We start from the raw sequence: 25,191 nt of genomic DNA, 5'->3' as shown, positions 1-25,191 counted from the left end.
GCTGCCTGCACTTCCGTGCTTGACTGAAGCATAGCTCTTCTTAAAAATCCTTTCCCTGATCCTAAGATCTAGCACTTAAATGTACCACTGTACTTCTAGAGACCAATGACAGTCCCACATGGGGGAAACTAAATGACAAGTTGTCACTCAGCATTGGACAACAGGATATGTCCAGGCCCACCGGTCTTGTAATAGTGATCCATGCCCCGGAAATTCTGGGACACCAGGGAATTCTGCTATAGCAAATACAGGTCAAAGCCTGCTGGTACGGCCTAAATCCCTATCATTTAAGTTGAACTGACTCAGATCACCTCACCCTAGTACTAGAAGGACTTTGTAATTCTCTGGGTCTGGATAGGCCAAGGGTAACTGAGTGTGCTGAGGCATGAAATCATCATCCCATGGCCATTCTTAATCCTTGGCAACCCTTTCTAGAGGGCTAATCTTTCTTATCCTTGCTAAGCATTATCCTGGTGTTTTCAAACAGACCTTGGGCTTCCGGTGTGTTAAACTTTACATTTCAATATTTTCCAAATTTATGGAAATGATGTGGAATGACAACTGATATTTATTGAAAGCCCACTATATGCCAGGCACTGTACTAAGTACCTTATTTGTTTTCCACCAGTCTCACAAAGGCAGACATTATCCTCATTTGAAATACAAGGATAACACAACATTGCAAATTAACTATACCCCAATAAAATTTTTTTTAAAAAGGGGGACTTCCCTGGCAGTCCAGTGGTTAAGACTCCATGCTTCCACTGCAGGGGTCACGGGTTCGATCCCTGGTCAGGGAACTAAGATCCCACAAGCCGCGCAAAAAAGAAAAGAAAAGAAATACAAGGAAATCAAGGCCTCCAGAGATTTAAGTATCTTGAGCTACATCTTGTCAAAGGCACGTGTCTAGTAACTGGTTGTACCATCATTTGAAGCAAGTCATCTTATTCCAGGTCCCATGCTCTCTCCATCACCACTGTGCCTTTACTAATGTTATGATACTATGTGACCAATTATCTTCTGCCATCATTACAGCCACATGGGGGTTAGGGGCTCACCCACAGATATTTCCTGAACGTCCAATATCTTTCTGTTCCTTTCTTTGTGAATTCTAGGAACGCTCAGTCAAGAAAGACATCTTCTATGACGGTTTCTTAAAAAATTAAAAATAGGACTACCATATGATCCAGTAATTCTACTCTTAGGTATTTATTCAAAGGAAATGAAATCACTATCTCAAAAAGATATCTGCTGAGAGGGCCATTTGTAGCGGCGCTGGAGGCTGCGTTTGGCAGGCACTGCGAAGACGTGCACAGGAGTGAGGCCCCTGGCCGCTGTAGCCCGTCGCCGCTGCGGTCACCTCGCTTCTCCGCGTCTCGGTCGGGACCTGGTCAGCCCGGGTGCCGCGCTGCCGCCCGGACCGGCCCTCCAGCAGCTCTCGGCCCCCGGGACCCCCGCCCGGCCGCCCGCCCACAGCCCGCCGGCCGCACAGGTCCCCGGAGCCGGGCCGAGGGCGGGCGGCGTCCCCATGGCCACCGCCGGCTGGCGGGACGGCTCCGGCCAAGAGACGTACCGGCTAGTGGTGGTCGGCAGGGGTGGCGGGGGCAAGTCGGCGCTCACCATCCAGTTCATCCAGTCCTATTTTGTAATGGATTATGATCCAACCGTCGAGCATTCCTGCCCAAAGCAGTGTGGGATGGGTGACCGGGCAGCCCGGCTAGATATTCTGGATACAGCGGGACAAGAGGAGTTTGGAGCTATGAAAGAACAGTATGCGAGAACTGGCGAGGGTTTCCTGTTGGTCTTTTCAGTCACAGAGGCAGTTTTGACGAAATTTATAAGTTTCAAAGACAGATTCTCAGAGTAAAGGATCGTGATGAGTTTCCAATGATTTTAACTGGTAATAAAGCAGATCTGGATCATCAGAGACAGGTAATGCAGGAAGAAGGACAGCAGTTAGCACCGTAGCTTAAGGTAACATACATGGAGGCATCAGCAAAGATCAGGATGAATATAGATCAAGCTTTCCATGAACTTGTCCAAATTATAAGGAAATTTCAAGAGCAGGAATGTCCTCCTTCACCAGAACCAACGAAAGAAAAAGACAAGAAAGGCGGCCACTGTGTCATTTTCTAAGAATCCCTTGAATTTTAGCTACCAATTTCCAGGAAAAGCCCTCATCTTCTCCCTCTCTCCTTACAGTTTACATCACGCTGGTACCTTTCTAGCCTTCGATAAATGATCACCATGGTAGCCTTAGACCAAGAAGCTGGCTAATCCTTTCCATGAAGCTAATCCAATGGTCATACAAGACAGATTTAAAGGAAACACTAAGGCTGCTTCAAGGATTATCTGATTCCTTTAAAATGGATATCTATATACACAGACACATTCTTTTTTTAAGGACTTACTTTTAATAGGGATGAATCAGTTTTGGAACCTAAGCTGTTTGCCAAACTGAAGTCATAGGTTGTGAAATAATTTTTAACTTCTGGAATCATATTTCCTACTGTTACTCTAAATAGAAACACAGGGAGTTTTTTTAAAATGTGAATTTTTGCCTATCTCTAAAAATTTTGATGTCAACTTTAGTCAACCTTAAATACACTGAATTGAATCCACAAAAGTGAGACATCTCAGATCTTTACCGATGCTATAGCCTTTGTTTTCCAGTGGCCAAAATACCAAAATGCCTATTGTATTTATAGGTTAAAAACTGTGTGTAAAGCCTTTACTATTATTCCTAAAGATAATATTCTATGTGGCCAAATATTTGGACTTATTCTGGACTTAGTCATTTTAGTGTTCTTGGTTTTTTAATTTAACCCTTTTCACAGGCACGTTGAGAGTAAAAATAAATAATTCCTGTCTGTCTTCCTTTTCAAGTATTTCTATAAGGGATTCAAAAAAACTAAAACTGTTTTTGTTTGTAATATAAAATATGGAATTGATCTTTCCAGGGTCAGAGATGATTAATGTTTTGCTATATACTTTTATACATTATTTTCTCATCAAACCAGTTAACAAGTATTTTCATATGTTTGTAAGCAAATATGCTTTCACAGCATACCTTGTGTATATGTAAAGATAAGTATTTAATTCTCACTGTGCACTTTTAGCTGACAAAGGAAAAAAAGTCAAAACTACAGAAACTGTGGTAAAGCTTTACATGCTGTTCTGGTCCTGGCTGTACCCACCTTTGGCCAGTCACATAGCTACTCAAGAAACCTTCCCAATAGAGTACAACATGATGAGAATCTGAAATCACTTCCAATATCCCCTACTAGATATTGACTGTTATATCAAATAGTAAGTGGTAAAACGTTTAATTGACAATTAGTATAACTGTGGATAACTTCTGATTTTGTTTTTAATCCTGTGGATTGTGTTTAAACAATTCAAAAGTATGTTCCTGATTTTAAGATACTAAGTGGTATTGCACAGTTGTCACTTTATTGAATGTGTACAACAGTTCCATGAAGTTTTAAAGCATACCCTTGAATAGCTTCAGGTGCTAGAATTAAAATTGATCTGTTATCACACACACACAAAAAGATATCTGCACCCCTAAGTTTATTGCAGTATTATTTACAATAGCCAAGACATGGAACCCACCTGAGTGTCCACTGATGGATGAGTGGATAAGGAGAAGGTGATGTGTGTGTGTGTGTGTGTGTGTGTGTGTGTGTAGAGAGAGAGAGAGATTGTATGATCTCACTTATTTGTGGAATCTTAAAAAACAAAGAAAACCGAACAAACACACACACACAAAAAAAACCCAAACAAAACAAAAACAACCCCCCCCCCCCCAACTCATAGATACAGAGAACAGATTGGTGGTTATCAGATGCAGGAGATGGGCAAAATGGGTGAAGGTGGTCGAAACATAAAAATTTCCAGTTATAAGATCAATAAATCCTGGGGTACAGGACTGGTGACTATAGTTAATAATACTGTATTCTATATTTGAAAAGTTGCTAAGAGAGTAGATCTTAAAAGTTCTCATTACAAGAAAAAAAACTGTAACTATGTGTGGTGATGAATGTTAACTAAACTTATTGTGGTAATCCTTTCACAATATGTAAATATATCAGATCATCATGTTGTACACCTAAAACTAATACAGTGTTACATGTCAATTGTATCTCAATTTTAAAAAAGACATATTCTTCCTGATCTCCAAGCTTACTTCAGCCTCTCCTGTTAATGCAAGATTCCACCAATCTATGGACAGAACCTTAAAATTCTCTACAAGAAAGCAGTGAACAGAGGCAGGCATTTCCTTACAACCAGTAGCGGATAAAGAACATCCAGTTGATGTTAGTTGGTGTGTAGATACAAGTGACCAAAGGCCAAGGGTCTCTGCCCTCCTCCCCAGCTCCATGGTGACCAGACCCAGCCTTGTCTTGGCTCAGAGCCGCTCCTATGGGGGGGAGTGGGGGCAGTCCCAGGTGCACCTTTGAGATAACAATACTGTCTCCTAAAACAAACAGCCATTGTTTCCACACAAAGACCTTCAATGTTTCCTCCATCAACAAAAGGCTACAGCCATCCTGCCAAGAAGACAAAAGGCTGGAAGCCCTTTCAGAAACAGCATGACAGTGGGAGGGAAGGGGTGGAGGCAGGAAGATCATTCTCCAGCACTTTCTCTGCCCAGGAATAGGACTGACTCCATCCATCAGGGACCCTTCTGAATTACTGATCACTCCTGGACTATTCATAATGACAATAATAACAGCTTCCTAATCTGTGAAACGGAAGTAATAATATCTATCCCTTACAGGATTGCTGTCAGGATCAAATGAGATAATAGGTGTGAAAGCTCTTTGTAAGGTTTAAAGGGCTGCACGACTGATATGGTTATTATGAAAAGATCGATGGTTCACCCACAACGCCTGCATTAAAAAGATAGATCTATTTTAGCCAGATGAGACTCCAAATAGCCCTGGTGTCTAGACCCACCCGGTTCCTAGAATAAAGCGTAAGGGAGAAGAAATGTGCTCAGTATGGCTGACCACTATAGTTTACTGGGGCCCATCCCAGGCCAAACTGCTGTGCAGGTGATGCCTGACTTAGTTGACTGTTCTTTCCAGCCCCAGGAACCCACATCCTGGAAATAAGCCCTTTGATGGGTGGTCCCTCACCTAAGGTCTAATGTGCCAAACTTCACCCCCAATCTTCTTCTTTGCCTGTCTTCAAATATACTTCTTATGCAATTTACACAAAAGTAAATACACATAGTATATTAAAACATGAGAAAATAAGTTAAGGTAATTACCAATAAATTAAGGTAAATTGTACTATGTTATGCCTATTCAGTAATAAAAAATATAAATAAGAATATCCAATGTTAATGAAGTTGTGACAAAAATTGGTATGCTCTTACAGTGCTAGCAACATAATAAATTTATATGATTGCTTACAGAGGCAAAATGACAACACATAGCAAGTACCAAGAATACATTCCTGTCTTTGTAGTAATTTTCTCTCCCTGGAAATTCCGAGATAATTCAACAAAAGTGGTGAAAAAATGCAGCAAGCATAGATACATTTACCTACTCTAGGCAAATACTGAAATAACAAGAGAAATGCTTTCGCTAATTGTGGTGTGACTGTAGTCATTAAAATTAAAATATAAAAACAACTTACAAGCATGAGGAACTATGATATAATTGTAAGTGGAAGTGTACAATATGATACAACTAGGCAAAATATATAACTATATGGATAAAGTTTGGTAATTAGAAAATAACCTTTGGTACTGTGGTGGTGAATTGTATTTCAAAATGTTCCTTAAGTTTTTACATCATCTTTTAAATATGACAATAAAAAGAAAGAAAAGTAATCAGCTGGTAGAATTCTCTCAAGAGTCTGCTTCTTTTAGGGTAGGGCAGGGAGTTATCCTTGATAAGATGTTGATGGGTGTTAATAAATTAATGTGTAACAAATTTGCATGCAAAGAGACTGCTTAGAATGTGAGTAAGGCTGCTAGTCCCCAGTTGGATTCCTACTTCTGCCACTTATTTGCTGTGTGGCCTTAGGCAAGCTATTTGCCATATCTAAACTTTTCCCGATTTGTAAAATGGGAGTGATAACAGAACCAATTTCTTAGAGTTATTGGGAGTAGTCAATGAGATAATGTACCTGGCATTGTGCCAGGCACATTGAAAAATTATTCAATAAAGCTTTGTTGTTTATGCTGTTGATAATGACGATGATGATGGTGGTGGTGGTGGTAGTGATAAACTGGGGTCTTCTGGAGAAAATGCCTTAAAGTTTTAATGTCAGAAGTGGATGCTGCTCAAATGATACTATCCCTAAATGTGGAGCCAACTACAAATTTGAAATGTATTTTAAAATAGACATTCTAGGGACTCCCCTGGTGGTCCAGTGGTTAAGAATCCACCTTCCGATGCAGGAGATGTGGGTTCAATCCCTGGTCGGGGAACTAAGATCCTACACGCCACGGGGCAACTGAGTCCAAGCACCGCAACTAGAGAGCCTGCGTGCCACGACTAAGACCCAACATAGCCATAAATAAATAAATAAATTTTAAAATAGACTTTTTAAAAAGGACTTTAATTTTTAGAGCAGTTTTAGGTTCAAAGCAAAATTGAGTGGAAGGTGCAGAGATTTCCCATACACCCCTTACCTCCACATACACACAGCCAGAGTGGTACGTGTTACAACTGATGAACCTATGTTGACACATCACCATTACCCGAAGTCCATACTTTACATTAGGGTTCACTCTTGGTGTTGTACATTCTATGCATTTAGACAAATGTATAATGATGACATGTATCTACCATAATAATGTCATACAGAGTAGTTTCACTGCCCCCAAATCCTCTATGCTTTACCTACTCATTTCAGCTTCCCCCAAGACCCCGGCAGCCACCAGTCCTTTCACTATCTCCATAGTTTTGCCTTTTCCAGAATATCATGTAGTTAGAACCATACATTATATAGTCTTTTCAGATTTGCTTCTTTCTTGAAAGGTATTTTTTACAAACAGACTAAAAGATTAAGTATTTTGAAATTCCCCTAGATAACACAAAGATAAATACTATCAGTAATTGTGTTAGATTCTTTATATATGTTATGTCCATAAGATAAGTATTATTATCCCTGTTCTACCAACAAGGAAGTGCCTAACATCACAAAACCAATAAGCAGAAGAGCTGGTATCTGAATCCCGTTAGTCTGACTCCGATGTTCTATCTTTCCATTATGCCATAGTATTTATCTTAATGCCAATATGGGTCCTGGAGCATCTGAACCTAGTTTCAGGAATTGACAGGGAAAAGCAAACTGGTACAGTGCATATGCATATCATGGCAGCATATCACATGTCATGGCAGCTCTTAGAAGACAGCATCCTGATAGAACAACACAACAGCCACCCTGCTTTATACCAGATTCTATGGCCAGGACTTGCATCCCCGTCCTGAGGTAGGACATCTTAGTCAGCACACTGACTAGCAAAATTAGGTGGGTCTATTTTAGTGTTTCTTAACATTTTTTGTATTGTACCCTAACCCAGGAGCCTCTTTAGACATTGTCTTCCTAATCACCCTCCACCCTAATTAAATTTTAATACCACATATATTCTCTACATTTGCTTATGTACTATAGCCCTTTGGAGAGCCAAAAAGCTATAGAAATATCTAAGTAGGATTTTTTTTGCCCTGAAAGAAACTACTTCCACCCCTCTGGGGGCTATATCATCCCCACTGAGAATACATAGTCTAGTTGCAGGTGGCCAGAGCTCAGGGAGGCTGAGGAAGCGGAGATGCCAGACAGGTGAGGTCAGGACCCTGGAGAGCACCAAAGAAGCCCTACTGAGACCTTGTCCAAGGCTCAGTGTTGCCTGAAGATTAGCCTGAAGGAAGGAAGGGGCTGGGAGAGCATGGGGCCTAGGAAACTAGTTTTAGTGGTATTTTGTTATGTGTTGTAGGAACCATCAGAATGTGAAGGCCTCCAAATTCTCTTTCATAAGAATGTTCTTGAGGGGGCTGGCGTTTGTGCTTATAACTCTTCAGTGGCTCCCCACAGGGTCCTCAGGATAGCATCCCAATTCCATATCATACCTTATAAGACCCTTCATGACCCGCCCCTGCTTAAACGGCCAGCTTTGTCATCTTTTACTACTTTGCTCTTCAAACTCCCTGCTCCAGCCACACTGATGCACTCTCATTAGACCACGCCCTCTGTCACTTCTGGGACTTGGCACATGCTGTTCTTTCTCCCCAGAAACTTCCCTTGTCTTTACCTCTCTTTCAGGGAGCTAAATTCTCCTCATTTTTCAGATTTTAGTTTAGAAATTATTTCCTCTGCATGTCCTCATATATTCCACAAATCTGGATACAACTGAAGTAAAGGAATCACAGAACTCTGAACTGGTCAGACTGACTATGGAGTATTTTGTCCATTACTGGGCATCATATAGATCAGGCCTAGAGACAGGCAATCAGGATGGTGAGCATTATGGAATATTTTTTACTATATGCTAGGCACAGAGGTAATGACTTCATGGATATTGCCTCATGTACCTTATGTAATAATCTTATTGGATTGGGTAGGTACAGATGAGAAAACTGACACTCAGAGAAGTTAAGCAACTTACTCAAAGTCCCGCACCTGGTAAATGGTAGAACCTGGTGTTTGAACCCAAGTCTGTGTAAATTCAGAGCCCATGCCTTCAATCTCTGCATAATATCACTTCTGGAAACCATATTATAATGACTGGTTTAGTGAGAAACTAGAAGGTAACTAATCCAGAGAACATATTACCAAGGAGAAACACGATAGCCACATTCAGTCACAGTGGAAGGGTTGTCACTTCGGAGAGTAACAGGGAAGTAGACGGCTCAATAGAAGGAAGTTCTCAGAAGGAGAAGATGAGCCCCTGAAAGGCTCAAGGATCAGTCATCTCTGTATATCTCAGTCCAATGTCTGGCATAGAAAGGGGAGCTCTGTGGATGAAAGGAAATAGGGCTTCCCAACAGTAGAAGAGCTGCCCCATGAAAGAGTGAAACTCCCGTGGATGTTCCCCACGATGGGGCTGCTTGGTCACCTGACAGAGAACCACAGGAGGGATCTTGGAGAAAGGATTTCTGCATCCTTGAACTAGATGACCTCTAAAGCTCCTGGCCACTTCAGGATTCTGTAATTATTGGACTGAGTCCACGACTCAGACTTTGGCAAGTTACAGACCATCTAGTATTTGTCGGTGCATTGAGATCTCAAAAAGTAGAGAACACAAGTGGATAGAACTTAAGCTTCCCACCCTGAAGCCAGAATGGTTCAGTCTAACTCTGGGGAGCTAGAAACCTCCCAATCTTGCTCCAAAGGCTAACCTGGAAATGGAGATATTTGAGTCATTTATAGAGAAAGGCTCTGCCTGCAGGTTACAGCTGTTGTCACAGGATCTGAAAAAGGAGAGAAACACTCCTTCCTAGCAGATGGTTAAGACAAAAAGTCAGTATGTCAACAAACGAATTTCTGAGAGTCATTGCTGAAAGGAATCAAATGGGCCCCCAAAAATGTACACTGGGTTGACTGTTGTTCCCCATATGCTCTGCCTCCTTTCACTCCATGCTGATGGCCTGTGGTAAACATGTAGAATTGTCCCGTCTATCCCCACAGAGTGAGTCCCAACAGAGTACAACCAAAACAAGTGTTCAGCTTTCCTAGAGGGCTCATACACATGTGGATAGCTCACAAAGATGATGAAATTTTTAACCAAAACTTATATAATCAGACCTTCAGAGTCTACTTGCAAACGATTCATGCATCCTAAAAAGAACAGAGGCTTCTGTGGGGTATAAAGCCACCTAGTAATGGAGGCACCTTAGTTGTAAGGTCCAAGCTGCAGCTTCAATCAACACACGCATACACACACAACTCTATGAAACTAGCCAAAATTCACTTGTGCAAAAATTTAAAGAAGCAATTAATAGAAAAGCAAAGCATGTTTATCTGTAGGCCTTATAGCATCTGTTTGGTCCACCTTTATTATTATCTCTAATTCTTTGACTCTATTCTTCCATGGTTCACCGATCTATCTATTCACTTGCTTCTCTCAACTTAGAGACCAAACCTTCCCAGCTTATATCTATAGATAGATCTTCAGATAAGCTTCCCTCAAAGCCTGTGACATGGTGCTCTTTCACAGGGGAGAACCTTAGCTGCACTGACTACCACACCATTTGCATCTTTAATCCTTTTATTAGGGATCTGAGCTCTAAGGCCTGCTGAATCTTTTTCCTCCTGCCTCCAAAGAAATGTGGATCAGACCTAGTATAATAACTCTGTGAAACCCACCAAACTATTTTTTCTGAACAGAAAAGAGTGTCTTGGGACTTCCCTGGCGGCACAGTGGATAAGAGTCCGCACTTCCAATGCAGGGGGTCCGGGTTCGATCCCTGGTCAGGGAACTAGAGCCCACAAGCATGCCATGGCTAAGAGTTCACATGCCACAACTGAGGAGACTGGGAGCTGCAACTAAGGAGCCTGCCTGCCACAACTAAAACCTGGTGCAACCAAATAAATGAATAAATAAATAAATAAAAAGGAGTGTCTTCCACTCTTTACAGAAGGGTAAAAACTTCCACCTGCTAATAGAAAACAGTGGCTGTTAAGTAGATATCAGGAACTTGAACTTAAAAAGTGGATTCCTCTTATAACACTTGAAGAAGTAACCTGTATTAAAAGCTTTCCAATAGTCTGCCTTTTTCTCCTGAACTCAGTGACAACTTCTTTTTAATTAAAAAATCTTAAGCTGAAAAGGTATAAAATAGAATGTTATTATTGATATAAAGATCCCAGGGCACAGCCTGCTCGCACAGATGGAGGCTGTCCCCACAGATGTTGCCCACAGAGGTGTGTGCCCAGTTGTTGTACACATAGATGTTCTCACACACAGATGTGCACAGAGACAGATGTTACTCACAGAAACAAATGTCCACCGGGAACACCATGTACACCAAAAGCTCCCGCAGGGTGGTCTTGACATAAAGTTCCTGGTTCTCAGCTGTGTTCTCAGTCAAGGTTGTTCCCCAAAGTCCTAAGGGAGGGACATTGGAAAGACGCCCAGGATTCCCAACAGCAGGGCTCCTTCCAGTTACCCTACCTATCAGTCCCTGGACTTTATTCTCATTTCCACCCCAGCCCTTTTACCTGTCACCTTATCTCAGGTGGGGCAGTCTAAGGCATCATCACATCCGTGTCTTCCCTCAAACTAGCTCCCTCATACCCTTCTGGGTCCCCAAGAGATGACTGTGCCAGGCTCTCCCTCTGGGAGACCACTAAACTAGCCTCTGTACTCTGGGGCATTCAGCTCTAACGCAGACCATTCACAAACCTCAAAGACACACTGAGATTCCACCTCTTCTTCAGACTGTATTCCCTTCCAACAGCTTCTGTGGACCCCTTCTCCTGACTCCAGTATCTCAGGAGAACCCTCCCCCACCAGGTACCTCTGATGCCACGACAGATCTGAAGGCAGCAACTGGACACCAGGGTCTTGTGTGCCTTCTCCTGGGGTCCATCTTCAGGCTTCTTGGGTTGGGATGGAGGAGGCACCTCACTGGAGATGGTACAGATCCTTGGTGTCCCACGCGGGGAGGGGGCGCCAATGTAGGCGGGGTTGTCCCAGGCTCCGCTCCCCAGCTTTTGCAGCTCCTGCCCCGCGGGACATTGCACAGCATTCATGGGGAATGAGGCAGGAGACCTGGCACCTCAGGTACCCACTCTCACCTGGGAGGAAGACAGAACAAAGGCACAGCCCAGCCTAGCCAGCAGAGGGCAAAGGAAAGGGAGTGTGAGAGCAGCTGGTCTCACACAGCCTCTGTCTCCTGCCTTTTGTAGGAGGAAAGCAGGTGCCTGTTCAGGGGAATAGGAGGGTGTGGAGACTGGGGCTGGAAGGAAGGAGGGGTGAGAGAGGTGAATGTTGTGGGGAGAGGAGGGCTGCTTGCAGATGGGGCCTGGGAGGGATGGTCCTGAGTCAGACAAAAGAGGTGATGAAAGAGCAATGGGTGGGGCTGAGAGGAGAGGGAGGCTGGCCGACTCCACAGCAGGTCTGAGTTCATGTCCACTAAAAGCTCCTGAAAGGGCCGCCATGGATCGGGGTGGGGACCAAGGGCAGGCACAGGAGACTGAAAAGTGTTGCCTCCCTCCCAGGCTCAGCCAACAGTGTCTGAGGCTCTTTTACTGTCTCACCTGGAGCTGCCCCCTCTCCTACCTCATTCCACCCCCACAGCTGGGGGAGAAGGATAGTGGCAGGAGGACCCCCTGCTTCAGATACTTAAGGGACAGGCTTTCTGGCCACTGATGAGGAGGGGAAAAGCCTGCAGAGTTCCAGCTTAGCTGTATCCTTTTTTCCGAGGTCTGCCCTCTTGTAGCTTATGGGTGAGCTATACTGCTAGAAAGGTCTTCTTTGAAGGGGTAGGGCTCAGCCTAGGAAAAAGGCTAAGCACTGACTGGGAAGATGGATCAGAGAGCAAAGGGCAAGGACTGTGTGACCTGAGACTCCTTAAGCGGAAGGTATATCTGGACCCAGCTCAGCTGACAATCTTATCTTGTGGCTCTGCTTAGTACTGGACCTAGAACTGAACGCAGGAGCACAAAATGCTCATAGAAGAGGTATCCAGGCTGATCTGCTTTTTATCCAGTCTTGGTTTCTGAATCAAAACCCTGGCAAGGACCCTTGAGCACATCCTTGCCTGTGCCCGGATCCAGCCTCTGATCACATGCCCTGGCCCGTTCATCTACAGGCTCAGTACGGGGCTGGTCCCACAAGGGCAGGTGCTTACCTCCTCCCTGATGGCTGGAGTGGGAGCTGCCCTCTCTCCAGCTCCTGGTTCCCCATCTGGGCTACTCTACTGATGCGGTGGCCTGAAGCCCACCTTTGTGCTCAGTAAAACATCAGCCTGGTGGAAGTCACCGGTCTTCAGTGTCCCCATAAAGAGATCCTGATCCCAGACAACCCAGGGCTGGGCTCAGCTCCTTGATAAATAAATGTACCTCAGCATCTGAGATGGCGCCTGTCCTACCCCTGGGTCTGCTGCTTGGAGCTCCTGCCCCAGGCCCAGATATTATGAAGGGAATTAACTCTCTGTCTGGGCTGGAGCTAAGGCCACTCTGTGAGCTTTCCTAGATGGAGGAGTTCCCATCTTTCCGTTTTTTTGGTTAGTGGGACATACATTCCAAGGTGTTTGTTTTCTTTGGGAAGACAAAGGATCAGGAACTGGGCCTGTACTGCTCATTTTGTCTGAAATCATCTGATAGTGAAGGAAAGGGAGCTGGTATCTCTCACCCACATGCTTTTCAAACAATTGCAAAAGGACCCCCGGCTTGCAAAACTGAACTCTGGGACAGAGGTGATGAACAGGAAGCTAGCAGTAGAGTCCAGAGAAGTGGGGAAAGGAACTGGAGACGGTTTCTGGTTCCTTTGGGGTAATTTTGTATCCTCGGGGAGGCCTGTGAATAGCAGGGGTTTGGATGGACCCAAGGAGGTTCATCACGTGACAGGTCCCAGACCCCTGATGACGCTGAAAGCTCAGCTTCTCTGTACACTGGTGCCGAATCAAATCTTAGAGACAGAGTTTGGGGTGAAGTTGAAAAGGACAGCTTTATTGCTTTGCCAGGCAAAGGGGGACACAGTGTGCTCCTGCCCTTGAAAACTATGTGTCCCTCTTGGAGAGGATAGTGAGAAGTTTTACAGTAATGGTTCAAAGAGGCCGTGATCAGCTTGTGGACATTCTCCTGATGGGTTGGTGGTGAGGTAAGTAGGAGTCAGCATCATCAACCTTCAGGTTCCAACTGGTCTGAGGTCTACCTGCCTGTGGGCAGCATACCATCATTAATCATTAATTTCTCCCACCTGGAGGGGGTTTCAGTATCTGCAAAACAGCTCAAAGATATTGTTGTGTGTATCCTTGATGGGGAACCAGGACCTTGCCCCAAGGCTGCACTACTGTTTCTCTTGACGGTTTGTTTCTCCCTGGTCTCTCATCCCCTCCCTTCCCTAATTAGTAACTGCTTGAATCTGCCCATTGGAACTCGGGGAAGGTCAAGGAGGCTGAACGAAGACTATATCCTATAATCAAAGAAATGGGGGACACAGAAAGGCTTTGTACCCAGGAGCCCCACAGGGCACTGCTCGGTATCACTGGGAGCTTAAGGCCAGCAGTGTGTGACCTGTCACGATCACCTACCTGGCCAACATTGCTCTTCCCTGCTCCGTCTGGAGCACTCGCCAAGTAAGAATCAACCTATAATGCCCCCATGGGGCACAGGTTATGAAACAGAGCTTGAGAAATATTCTCAAAAGATGTTCTGTGTTCCTAAGAGGTTTAGTCTTACTCAAGAAGTTGTAAATGTGGTAATAAAGTGGGATCTCCTAATGATTTAATGGCCAGCAGTTCTCCATGCCCTCCAGCTTCTATTGGCACTTGACTTCACTCTGTTAAAAAGGGCAGCTCATTTCAGGGGAGTCCTGTAGCAAAACCCAAGACGCTTGAACTTGAAACCAGAACTCCTGGGTTTAACTTTTTGTTCAGCAACACACTGACCAGATGGTTCTGGACAAGTCCCTTTTGAGACTTTCTTTACCTATCTGCAAATTGTTGATAATAAGGCCAGCCCTGTTGACCTTAAGGACTATTTTAAAACTAAAATAGAATATAGAAGTCTTTATAAACTCTGTACACTATAAAGCACACAACAAATTTAATGATCATACCATTGCATCCATCCTGGTGCATTCCACTCACACACAGCAGTTCATGGTTAAGGTAGACACCTTCAGCCAGGACTCTGTTGTCATTGCCCCTGAAGGACAAGGGCCCCAGAACTCTCTGTGCCTACACCCATTTCATTTCAGATGACACCAACAGAATAGAATGGTAGCATTTCAGGTGGAGGGTATTATACAAGTAGCCTTTGAATGAAAGCACCTCTTAGAAGAGTTTTATAACCACAGGACAAGCCTTGTGAGTCATCTAAACCAAAAGTACCTCTTCGTTATGAAGGCTCTTAACCACTTGGTGAATTGGTCCCATTGCTTCAGTGGGATAAATTTTTTGGTCACATGCTCTCCTCATGCAGACATCAGGAAGAGAGTTATCCTCTTCCCACCACCAGTGTACTTCCTTTTCACAACATCCCCATCCCAGCCAGCTTCTCCAGTGCTACCTGGATCTGCTAGGCCTTGACAAAGAGTCCGGAGACATCAAAGTCTATAAGATGGAAACTTGTGGTCCATCTCCTTATAAGTTTTCCATAGAACTTCCTCTGGGATAGGACACTTTCCATACTTTAGAGAAAGGAACTCTGGGGAGATTGACAGTCCAGGTTCTACAGGGAGAAGCAAGCTGCAAACCACCTTCTGTATTTTACATAGTGACTCAACCTTTTTCACCCCAATAGACATAAACATAGGAAACACTTTATAAGTTACAATGGCTCACTATGGCAATGATTCTCAGTGGAAGACACTAGAAATCACTTATCTATAAGAAAGAACCCTGGGTATAAGAGCTTAACCTTCACCACCAGAGTCATCTGCATAGTAAAAATACCAAAATTCGGGCCTTCCCTGGTGGCGCAGTGGTTAAGAATCCACCTGCCAATGCAGGAGACATGGGTTTGAGCCCTGGCCCTGGAAGATCCCACATGCCGCGGAGCAACTAAGCCCCTGTGCCACAACTACTGAGCCTGCGCTCGAGAGCCCACGAGCCACAGCTACTGAAGCCCGCGTGCCTAGAGCCCATGATCCGCAACAAGAGAAGCCACCGCAATGAGAAACCCACGCACCACAACAGAGTAGCCCCCGCTCGCCGCAACTAGAGAAAGCTCGTAAGCAGCAACAAAGACCCAACACAGCCAAAAACAAACAAATAAATAAATAAATTTATTTAAAAAAATACTGAAATTTGAGTAGCACAAGACTTCAACAACAAACATCGTGGACCAAGCAAACAACCTGAGTAGGCTAAGCAGAAGGGACTCCTCCCCTGCCTGTTTTCATGTAACAGACACCACAGCACTGCACCAGGGGCCACCACAAGTCCCAGCTTCTCCATACACCACAATGAGCAAGCCAGATCTGTTGGAAGGTCCACGTATATGAAGTCCTGTTGCAGCTGTCCCAGCCCAGGACAGCAAGAAAAGAGCCTTTGTTCTATTTCACCAGGGACCTCACAGAGAGGCTGGAGGTGACCCATCTCCTCATCAAAAGGACCCACTTCAACCTTTTTCTCCCTTCCTTCCACCTCCCTGATTTCAAAGTCCTTCTGGAATACACTTTGTATCTTCCATCTCTCCAAAAAGAACCCTTTGAATGAGACCCTCAGCTTTCCTCCCATTTCTAGAGGACCCTCCTGGACATCAATGTCCATCTGTCCATACCTTCTACAGAAGATTGGACAGATGGAGGGAAGCAATCAAACCCAGGTGGTAGGAGACAGATGATATCACCAACAAAAATAGGAAAGTTAGTTGTCAGTTGACTAAGCCCTGGGAAATGGGTCTGAGGCCATGATTATGTCCTCTTGCTGAGTGTAGTCCCGTCATCCGGAGAGCTCACGTGTCCTGACATAATCCATCAGCATTATCCCTTCTAGGCAGAGCTCCCCCTGTGGCAGGCAGTGTTCTGTAGCTGGTGTGAAGTGTTAGGCCACCTGCTGGAGTGGGTGGAGTGGGGAAGGAAAGAGCTCCATGTGAGCTGGAGATACCAGCCTAGAAAGAAAGGCGAGGAGATACACCAGGAGAAAGAAAGGCATGAGAGGGAAAAGGGATGGAGGATAGAGAGGCTCAGGGAAGAGGACATGAGAGAACGCAATTCTTCTTCCCCTCGGAGCCACTCACCAAATTTCACAATGAGGCACTGTTGACTGAAAGTCCCAAGCCTGTGAGGAGGGGAGACTGGAGCACCAGGGCAGATTCCCCAGGGCTCGCTCTTCCAGCATCACCTCAGGGTTTCAGGGCAAGCACCCAAGACACCTCCTTGTCCCCGCCTCTGAGAGCCCCATTACGGAAGACACATATTCTTCCATCCTGAGTCCTCATTCCAATGGTAATTCATTCTGTAGGTGTTTACTGAGTGCCGAATATAGGTAGGGATTATGCTGCACTTTGGGGATGAAGCAGTAAGTGAGACCATCAGGGCCCCTGTCTCATGAAACTTACATTCTGGTGAAGAAGATAAACATTAAACAAATACACAAATAACTGATGATTTATAATCATAAAAAGTGCTGCAAGGGAGAAGCAAAAGTGCTGTGTGGCTATACGGCAGGAGACCTAACTTTCTGAGGCCAGTGAGGAATAGAATGATGATTTCTATCTCTCTTCCCCCATCTTGTCCCTGCAGCAAAGTATGCACAAGGAAACAGACTGAGTTAAAAGACCAAACAAGGAGAAAGTTACAACACTGCAAGAAATGTTAAAACGTACAGTGATCTTTATCCCTGCATGGTCACTGGAATGTGAGTTGAGCTAAGCTTGAATTACACAAGCCTCAGGGGTCTTTCCAAAGACACAGATCCAACCACTTTTTCACTCCTGAAATTGGTTATCTCTTCAAACTCTGAAAAACAGACAAATGAATAAAAGAGCTAGAGTAGCTGGTGAAACTACAAATTGATTAAAATTTCCTGAGGTGATGGTTTTAAAGGTGTATACTTATCGCCAAACTCACCAAGTTGTACACATTAAATAAGTACAGCTTTTTGTACGGCAATCATAACTCAATAAAGGTCAATTGTATTTCAAAATTAAAAAAAAAATTCCTGAACAAGAATTCAGAACCAAGAGCTTTCTTTTCTTTTATTCTACTGGCCCTGTAATCCCAAATCTAGAACTCTGTCTTGGTATTTCTATCAGCATGATTGATAACAGTTTAAAAAAAAAGAAAAAGCTAAAAAAGAGGAAGCCCAAATATCCAACAATAGAAAAAAAGAAAAGGTTAAATAAATTAAGACACATTCACATAATGGATTTTTGTGCGGAAATTAACGACATTTTTGAATAATAGTTAATGTCATAGAAAATGCTCAATATATGTTATATGAAAATTCTGGCATATACATCTATAGAATCCAAATTTCCTGTGTATATACTTAGAGAGATGCATCAGAAAAAAAGGAGTAATATTGAAGAATAAAAAATTTAGTAGCAGTAGCTCTGGATGGTGTGATTATAGATGTTTTTTATTTTGCTGATTTTTTTCTACAATGATTATGAGTATTTTCACATTTGGAAAAAATAATAATTTTTTAAAAGCCAGTAGTTATGTTCATAGAGACCTGAGGTTGTCAGTAGTTATGTTCATAGACACCTGAGGTTGTCAGTAGTTATGTTCATAGAGACCTGAGGTTCATTTTCATTTGAGACTCAGAGAACCTCTTGGCTGGTTGCCCTCACCACACTAGCTCTCCCCGTCAGCGAAATATCAGTACAGTTCATTTCTTGACATGGGAGTCATCATGCAATAGATTTGCTTATCACCGGCTTGCTCTAAGCCTAATTGCTACTTCCTTGGAGATTACAGTTGGGGAAGAATATGAGCGAAATGTGTGACAGGTATGAAAATAGCTACAATGATAAGTAATGTAATGAGAAGTCCAGCATCTAACAGAGGAAGGGAGGAGATTGGGTTTGGAAGCGGGAAGGTCAAGAAAGGAATTTTGAACGAAATGGCATTGAGGTGGAATTTGAAGAATGGATAATATTTTAAGAGACAGTAATAAAGTATAGTTACTATTTATTAACCACCCACATGCCAGACACTTTACTGTGTATTATCTCAGTTAATTCTCACACAATCCTATGGGATAGCTTTTCATTATCTCCATTTTATGGGTGGACGAAATTGAGGATCAGAGAGAGAACTTACGGTGGCATTAGGCTTCCGAATTGGGTCTGACTACAGTGATAATGACTTCCTGTGTGTCATCATGCAGGGGCAGCAGAGTGTACAAAGGGAGGCAGGTGGGAACTTGGAAGTAAGCCTCTTTTGGAAGAACAATCCCACATTGGGTGGAGAATAGGAAGCCTGGAAAGAGAGTTGGGAGTAAATATGGAAGGCCTCAGATACCAGACATTTAATTCATTAGGCAACAGAAAGACAAAAGAAGCATCTGAACAGAGTAATGAAATTAAAGCTATATTTTATGAAAAATAGTGTGACAACAGGATGGGTTGGTTTGGGGAGAAATTGGAAGCAAGAAAATCAGTTGGAAGGTTGCTGTGCTAGTTCAGGGACAGATAACGAAAGCCTGAATTTCCTTCGGTGAAATAAGAATAGAAAGGAATGGCAAGATATATGAGAAATCTCATAGGCAGAACCTGTTGGGATTATAACGCACCTGGTTGGATGTGGGGTGCAAGGGAGAGAAATCAAAAGTACATCTAAGGTCTCAAACCTGGACAACTGGAAGGGTGGTGATGCTATTAAAAGGGGGCTGAGGAGAAGGATCAAAAGGAGCGGGTTTCAGTAGGAAGGTGAGGAATTCAGCTTTAGGTACATTTGACTCTGAAGTGTTAAGATGATGAAAATCTGAGAGGCCATTGAACAATTTGGGTTAGAGTTTGAGAGGGTAATAAAGACTGGGGAGAGCGATGTGGGAATCGTGTGGCTCAAAGTGTTTATTGGACCCACAGGAACAGTCAAGATTGCCAAAGGATTGGATTGAACAAAGAGAGAAAAGGGCTTAAGGAGCTGGAGGAAGAGGGGCCAAAAGGGAGAGAGAGTCATTAGAGACAGAAGGAGGAACAGGGATTTTAAGGACACAAAAGCCAGAGGAGGAGTGTTTTAAGAAGAGGATGCTGATGGACAGTATCAAATGGTGCTAAAAGGTCATGGGTTCCGATAAAAGCTTTTGGATGTTTAGACTAGAATCTCTCAGGAGACCTTGAAAAGTGAGGAGGCTGGAGATGCCTGATTTGGAGGAGTCGGGGTGTAGAGGTTAAGGTGTGGGTGGTGAGGCAATGAAAGAAGCGGCTCCATTTAACCGCACACGTAATTTACTAAGTATTTATTGAGTACCTGCTGCGTGACCTTCTTGCATATCTGTTTGGGGATGTCCCAAGAAACCGAAACCCACCATCCTCATCTTCATGTTCGAAAAGCTTCAGTTCATACACCTGCAACTAATACAACATTGTAGATCAACTATACTCCAATATAAAATAAAATTAAAAAAATAAAAGTTTCAGTTCATTCCAACTCCTTTTATGGTGCTGAATTTTAAAAACAGCTTTATTGAGATATAATTCACAGACCATACAGTTCACCCATTTAAAGTGTACAGCCAATGATTTTTAGCATCTACACAGACATGAACAACTATGGTGATGATTTTAAAGGACAAACGTTTGAGTGCAAAGTTTGGAATTCAGTTCCTCTGATTTATGCTGTTAATGAGGGAGAGAGGACCCCAAACCCCAGAATAAATTCTCCACTCCCACCCTCTTGAGCAGAATCACAGAAGAGTGGAAAGGTGCAATGGTGCTTTGCCTAAAATTTCCACCAGGTGGCAGCAGGACCCTCACCCTGTCTCCTGTTAGTTTAAGTGCAGACAAAACCAGTTTGGAAGGCTATGCGCTCAGAGGGTCTCCAACCTAGGGACTGTTTCTCTCCCCTGCTCCTTCCTGTTACTTATTCTTCTCTTCTGGGTAATTCTAAAGGTTCTGGCCCTGCTAACCGGTCCTAACCCACAGGGATTTATCATTCTGGAGACACAGTAGCTTTCTGAGTTAACCTGGGTCTTTTGAGAAGCAGTAGCCATGACTGGATAAAGGTGCAAAGGTTTTTAGTGGGGGAAACACCTGTGAGTGAAGACAGGGAGTGAGCCTAGGAAGGCTGGGAGAGTTGTCAGACCAGACTGTAAGTCTGACCCTGAATGAAGGAGAGAGGGTAGGAAAGTTGGGTGGATTCCTGTAGTATAGTTAGTCTAAGAAAGGTTTGCCAGGACCTTCAAGGAGCCAAAATAAACCACCAGGAGAATTCTGTGTCTCCCAGGAAAGGGGCTGCCTTAATATCCCTTCTGAGCTCAATTATTGGCTGGGCTGCTCCTAGGAATTGGAAGTTCCCAGGCTGCACACCTAGAAGTGGCCCAGGTGGAGGCTCTTGGTCAACTACTCCACCAGTAGCGGAGGTCCGTAAGGCCTGTTCTCATGGCCTCCACACCTTCCTTTGGAGAAGGAGTAACCTCAGCCCTCAGGAGTCTCCACCAAGGGCCACCTGTGTTCCCCACCTCTCAGGGGGGCAATTCAATCCCCACCTCACACCTCTGTGCTGACTTTACTCCCCACCTTCCAACCCCACCCCCCAGAGACCCGAGAACAGGCTCCTCCCATTCCCTGCATCTGACTCTCTGCTCTCCTGGATGGATCCAGGCACCTGCACCCTCCCAAGAAAGCCCGACTTTTTCCAGGCCCTGCCTTTGCCGCCCTCTTGCTTATAAGCCCTGAAAAGTGAAGGAGGTAATGGGATTAGCTGGGTGTTGGCTTCAGCCCTGACTCACAGGCCCAGGTGCCAGCCTGCCCTGGCAGGAAGTGTTTGGCCAGCACCAGGCCCCATCCCTTTCCTGGGGTCCTGCTGTCTCGGGTGACCCTCCTCTGGCCCCAGAGTTGGCAGTATGGTTCTGGCCTTAGCCAAGGCCAAGTATATAACAGGGCAGCCATAGCTTTTTCACGTGGTCAAGAGGCCCAGGTAGCTCTTGGGGGTCAGGAAGAAGAAGTTGGCATTTGCCCATGGAAAGCAGAAGTTTGGTAAGAAGGGTGTTAGGAAAGAAGACTGCTGGGTGCTTGGCACGACAGGGACTGACTGAGTCAATAGCCACTGAAGGCGCCCTGAGTGCTCTTTGGGCCGAGGGGACCGCTGTGTGCGGAACTCTGTCTGGGTTTGGCGCCTCCATCCCCCTGGCTGGTCCTCAGCTGAGAGACAGGCCTGGCAGGGATGGGATGAATACAGCTGGCTCTCTGGGCTGCTGCCTGAAAGGAGCACATGGGGAAACCAAGGATTCTGCAAGAGCATGTCTGGGCCAGATGACATTGCAAACCCAGAGTCCCTTAGGGAAATAGAAGGAAATAACTCTGGGCTTTAAAAGGGCATCCAGCCAACCCCTGGCCTGGGAGCAGCAGAGAACTAGCCTGGAAATCCACCCTGATTACATTATTTACACCTAGACGTCAAAGGCAAAGCTGGGGGCAAGTGTAGGATTTTCCCTTTTCAGGTAGGGGTTGGGAAAAGCAGGACCAGCACCACTCATTCCCACTCTCTGCTTAGCACGATTGTTCTGTGCTTGGCAAAGCACTACTTACTAGACAAATCTACGAAGTATCTATCACACACCCAGCAGATGCAGGTGATACAGTCCCACCACATCATCCTCCACCCCGACAGCCCCAGACGGGCACAGCTTTTCTGAGCCTTGTAAAAGAAGGTTAAATACGTCAATAAATATTAGTAGTTTGTCAGAGCACCTAGCCCAGTGCACAGGAGTAGACACTTAAAAAAAATGCTAAATGTGTTTGTCTCAGGCCCATCCTCTTCTTCTAATCAATGCTAGGGGCACTTCGGTTAGGAAGGGCCCCTCTCCCTTTCCTGAACCCATACCCCACTTAATATGTATGGTATGTTTATACTCTGCCGTCGACAGATATGATCCCGCCTGGTTAGCTCTTGTGCTTTGTCCTGTTTCTCTTGGAAAGCTGTGAGCTCCCCAGGGGCAGGACCAGAACTCTGGCTCCATTCTCCACCCCTGTCCCCTTCAGAACAGAGAATTGGCCTTCCACTGGGCACTGTGAAGCCTCCGTCAACACTCAATCCCCAGGTGGATACACTGGCTCGGAGTATGGAACTGGCCCAGAGGGAGAGCAGCACTCTTGGCTGGGAAAGGCTGGGGGTAGGGGGCACGGAGGGAATCTTGGCTCTGCATACAGCCAGCTGCCCTCTGGACCTTGCAGCCCTGCTGTGCCCAGCTCAGCTGCTGTGTCAGTGCAAAGCAGGGTGACATCAGCTGTGGAAGAGGTTACTGTCAGGCAAAGGGAAGGGCAGGGGAGAGCAGGTTGTCTGTGCTGCCTGGGTGCATGAGGCTACAGGCTGCATCAGCTGGGGAAAGGGTGCCTTGTTGGGGGTGAGTACGGACAGGGACCTGCAGGGAGCAGCAAGGAGGGAGGGAGAGGGAGGAGAGAAGCCAAAGAGGGGGCGAAGGGCATGGAATGGCTAAGGCCCCAAACCTTCCACCTGTAGGAGAGAGGGCACACTGGTTCGGAATTCTGGAAGACAGTGAGACTCCCTTTCGGGCACTTAGCCACTGTACGAAGCAAATGGGGGTACACCTCTCTCTGACCACAAAAGCAAGTCTGGGGCAAACCCCTCTCCTCCCCATTCAGCTCAGAACAGAGTCAGGGCAAGAAAGACTTTCCTTTCAGCTCACGTATTTGTTATTGGAGGCCCTGGGCCTGTATGTGCCCGTCCTCTCTGCTGCCCACCATAGATGAAATGCTTAGGTGTGGCATGCCTTCCCGGGCTTGGGGAAGATCCCCTGCTGAAGGTCAGGTCACCACAGAAATCGCCAGGCCTGGCTCTGGTCCTGTGATCTCTGCCCCCAGGCCTCACCTACCCGGGTTGTCAGTGACCCTGCTCCTAAGACCTTGGTCCCCAGGTCTCGCCTGCCCAGATTGTCAGTCCCTGGGTCACACTCTGACCAGAGACATGAACTGTTCCCAGTAGCACTCACTCTGATCTGCAGACATAGCCCCAGTTTCCAGAGACAGGTAGTAATTACTTGGTAGAGGCCCCTCCTCCGGTACTCACAGCTGCACATGCAACTATGTGCGCATGAGCGTCCATGAACACGCGCGTGCGCGCGCGCGTGCGCGCGTGCGCGCGCGCGCGCACACACACACACACACACACACACACACACACACACACACACACTGCTGTTCTGTGCCTGACGGGCAGAATCTGGGGGAGAAGGGCTGCAGAGAGGTAGCTCAGAGCTCCAGGGATGGTATAGATACACAGACGTGTGGTTATACAGGGAGTTGGCTGGACAAGTGCACCAGCCTTTCCTCAACCAGGGTCACACAGCACAAGACCTCGCACCATCTCACTGGCCTGGGGCCCTGGAGGAGCATGTTCCAGGTCCTAGTTAGCAGAGTGTCAGTTTTGAGTCTCTCTCCCTCTTCTGAGCCTCTAAACTTGTCCTAGAACTGCCCTTCTCCACATCATCCATCCCAGTGGCCCCTTGAAGCTTAGCACTGCCATCTCCTCTAGGAAGTCTTCCCTGATTCTCCCATGCTGGTCTGGCGTGTGCCTCTCCTCTGGAGTCCATAGCACCCTGTGCTAAACTCCATCAGCCAGTTACAAGGATCTCCTCCACTATGGTGAACCGCCCAAGGGCAGGACCTCCTTATGACCTCAGCACTTACCACTGTGCCTGGGACCACGTGGTTTGGCGCTCCACATTCACTTAATGAGGGAACCAATATATTTATGGGGGTGTGGGGGCCCCATCCCTTGTTTCATTTGATCTCCCCCAGAAGCCAGTGGGTACCCAGAAGGCAGAGCAGCATGGTCCCCACTCCTCCAGGCAGGAGGAAGGGAGTCCACTGATTGCTAGCTCTCCTGGCTGTCTGCTGCCTGTGACTCAGCTTGGACCATGAGACAGGGAAGAGCCCACAGCCCAGGAGGCTCCTGCCCCTTCTCTCTGCACAGAGGACAGGTTGGGGCAAATCCCAGGCCACATGTGGGCATTGGCTTCCATCCTTCCTCCACATTCCCAGATCCCATGGGAAAGCCTGAGGTCACGGTTGTGAGGACAGTTTATACAGCTCTGGCCTCTTGCCCTGATGTCACAATGCCATGGGAAGTGTGGATGGCATTGTGGGGCTAGTTGGGTCATACCTTGTCTCAGTGTGCTTGTTTGTCCTGAGGTCCCCTCAGGATCTGAGGGGCTGAAGCAACAGTGGCTGGGAGAAAGCTTGGGTATTCGTTAGTCATGGGGGAAGAGATGGGCCAAGTTTCTGGCATCACTGAGTAGGACCTTAGGTGAAGGGAATGTATTATCTTTACTTATGTACATCCAAGGTTTGGCTTAGATCTACATAAAAGAGCGAGGAAGGAGGAAGTAAGGAAGGACAGACCAGGGGGGAGTTGGGGCAGGAGAC

At 45.6% G+C, this 25,191-nt stretch overlaps 1 protein-coding gene and 1 pseudogene across 1 annotated transcript in view; one reads left to right on the top strand and one right to left on the bottom strand.

The window, feature by feature from the left end:
- The window catches only part of PKD2L1 (polycystin 2 like 1, transient receptor potential cation channel), a 57,401-nt gene that overhangs the window by 24,504 nt on the left and 7,706 nt on the right, over positions 1 to 25,191 (bottom strand). The window contains 4 exon segments of the mRNA XM_073793744.1: positions 10,958 to 11,071; positions 11,484 to 17,596; positions 18,905 to 19,063; positions 20,057 to 20,160. Coding sequence (XP_073649845.1) covers positions 10,958 to 11,071; positions 11,484 to 11,718 — 349 coding nt within the window. The 5' untranslated portion in view covers positions 11,719 to 17,596; positions 18,905 to 19,063; positions 20,057 to 20,160.
- On the top strand, positions 1,529 to 2,489 carry LOC101315502 (ras-related protein R-Ras2 pseudogene; annotated as a pseudogene).

Source organism: Tursiops truncatus, chromosome 16 (assembly GCF_011762595.2).
Source record: "Tursiops truncatus isolate mTurTru1 chromosome 16, mTurTru1.mat.Y, whole genome shotgun sequence".
Lineage (NCBI taxonomy): Eukaryota > Metazoa > Chordata > Mammalia > Artiodactyla > Delphinidae > Tursiops > Tursiops truncatus.
This window is presented reverse-complemented; position numbering and strand designations above follow the sequence as displayed.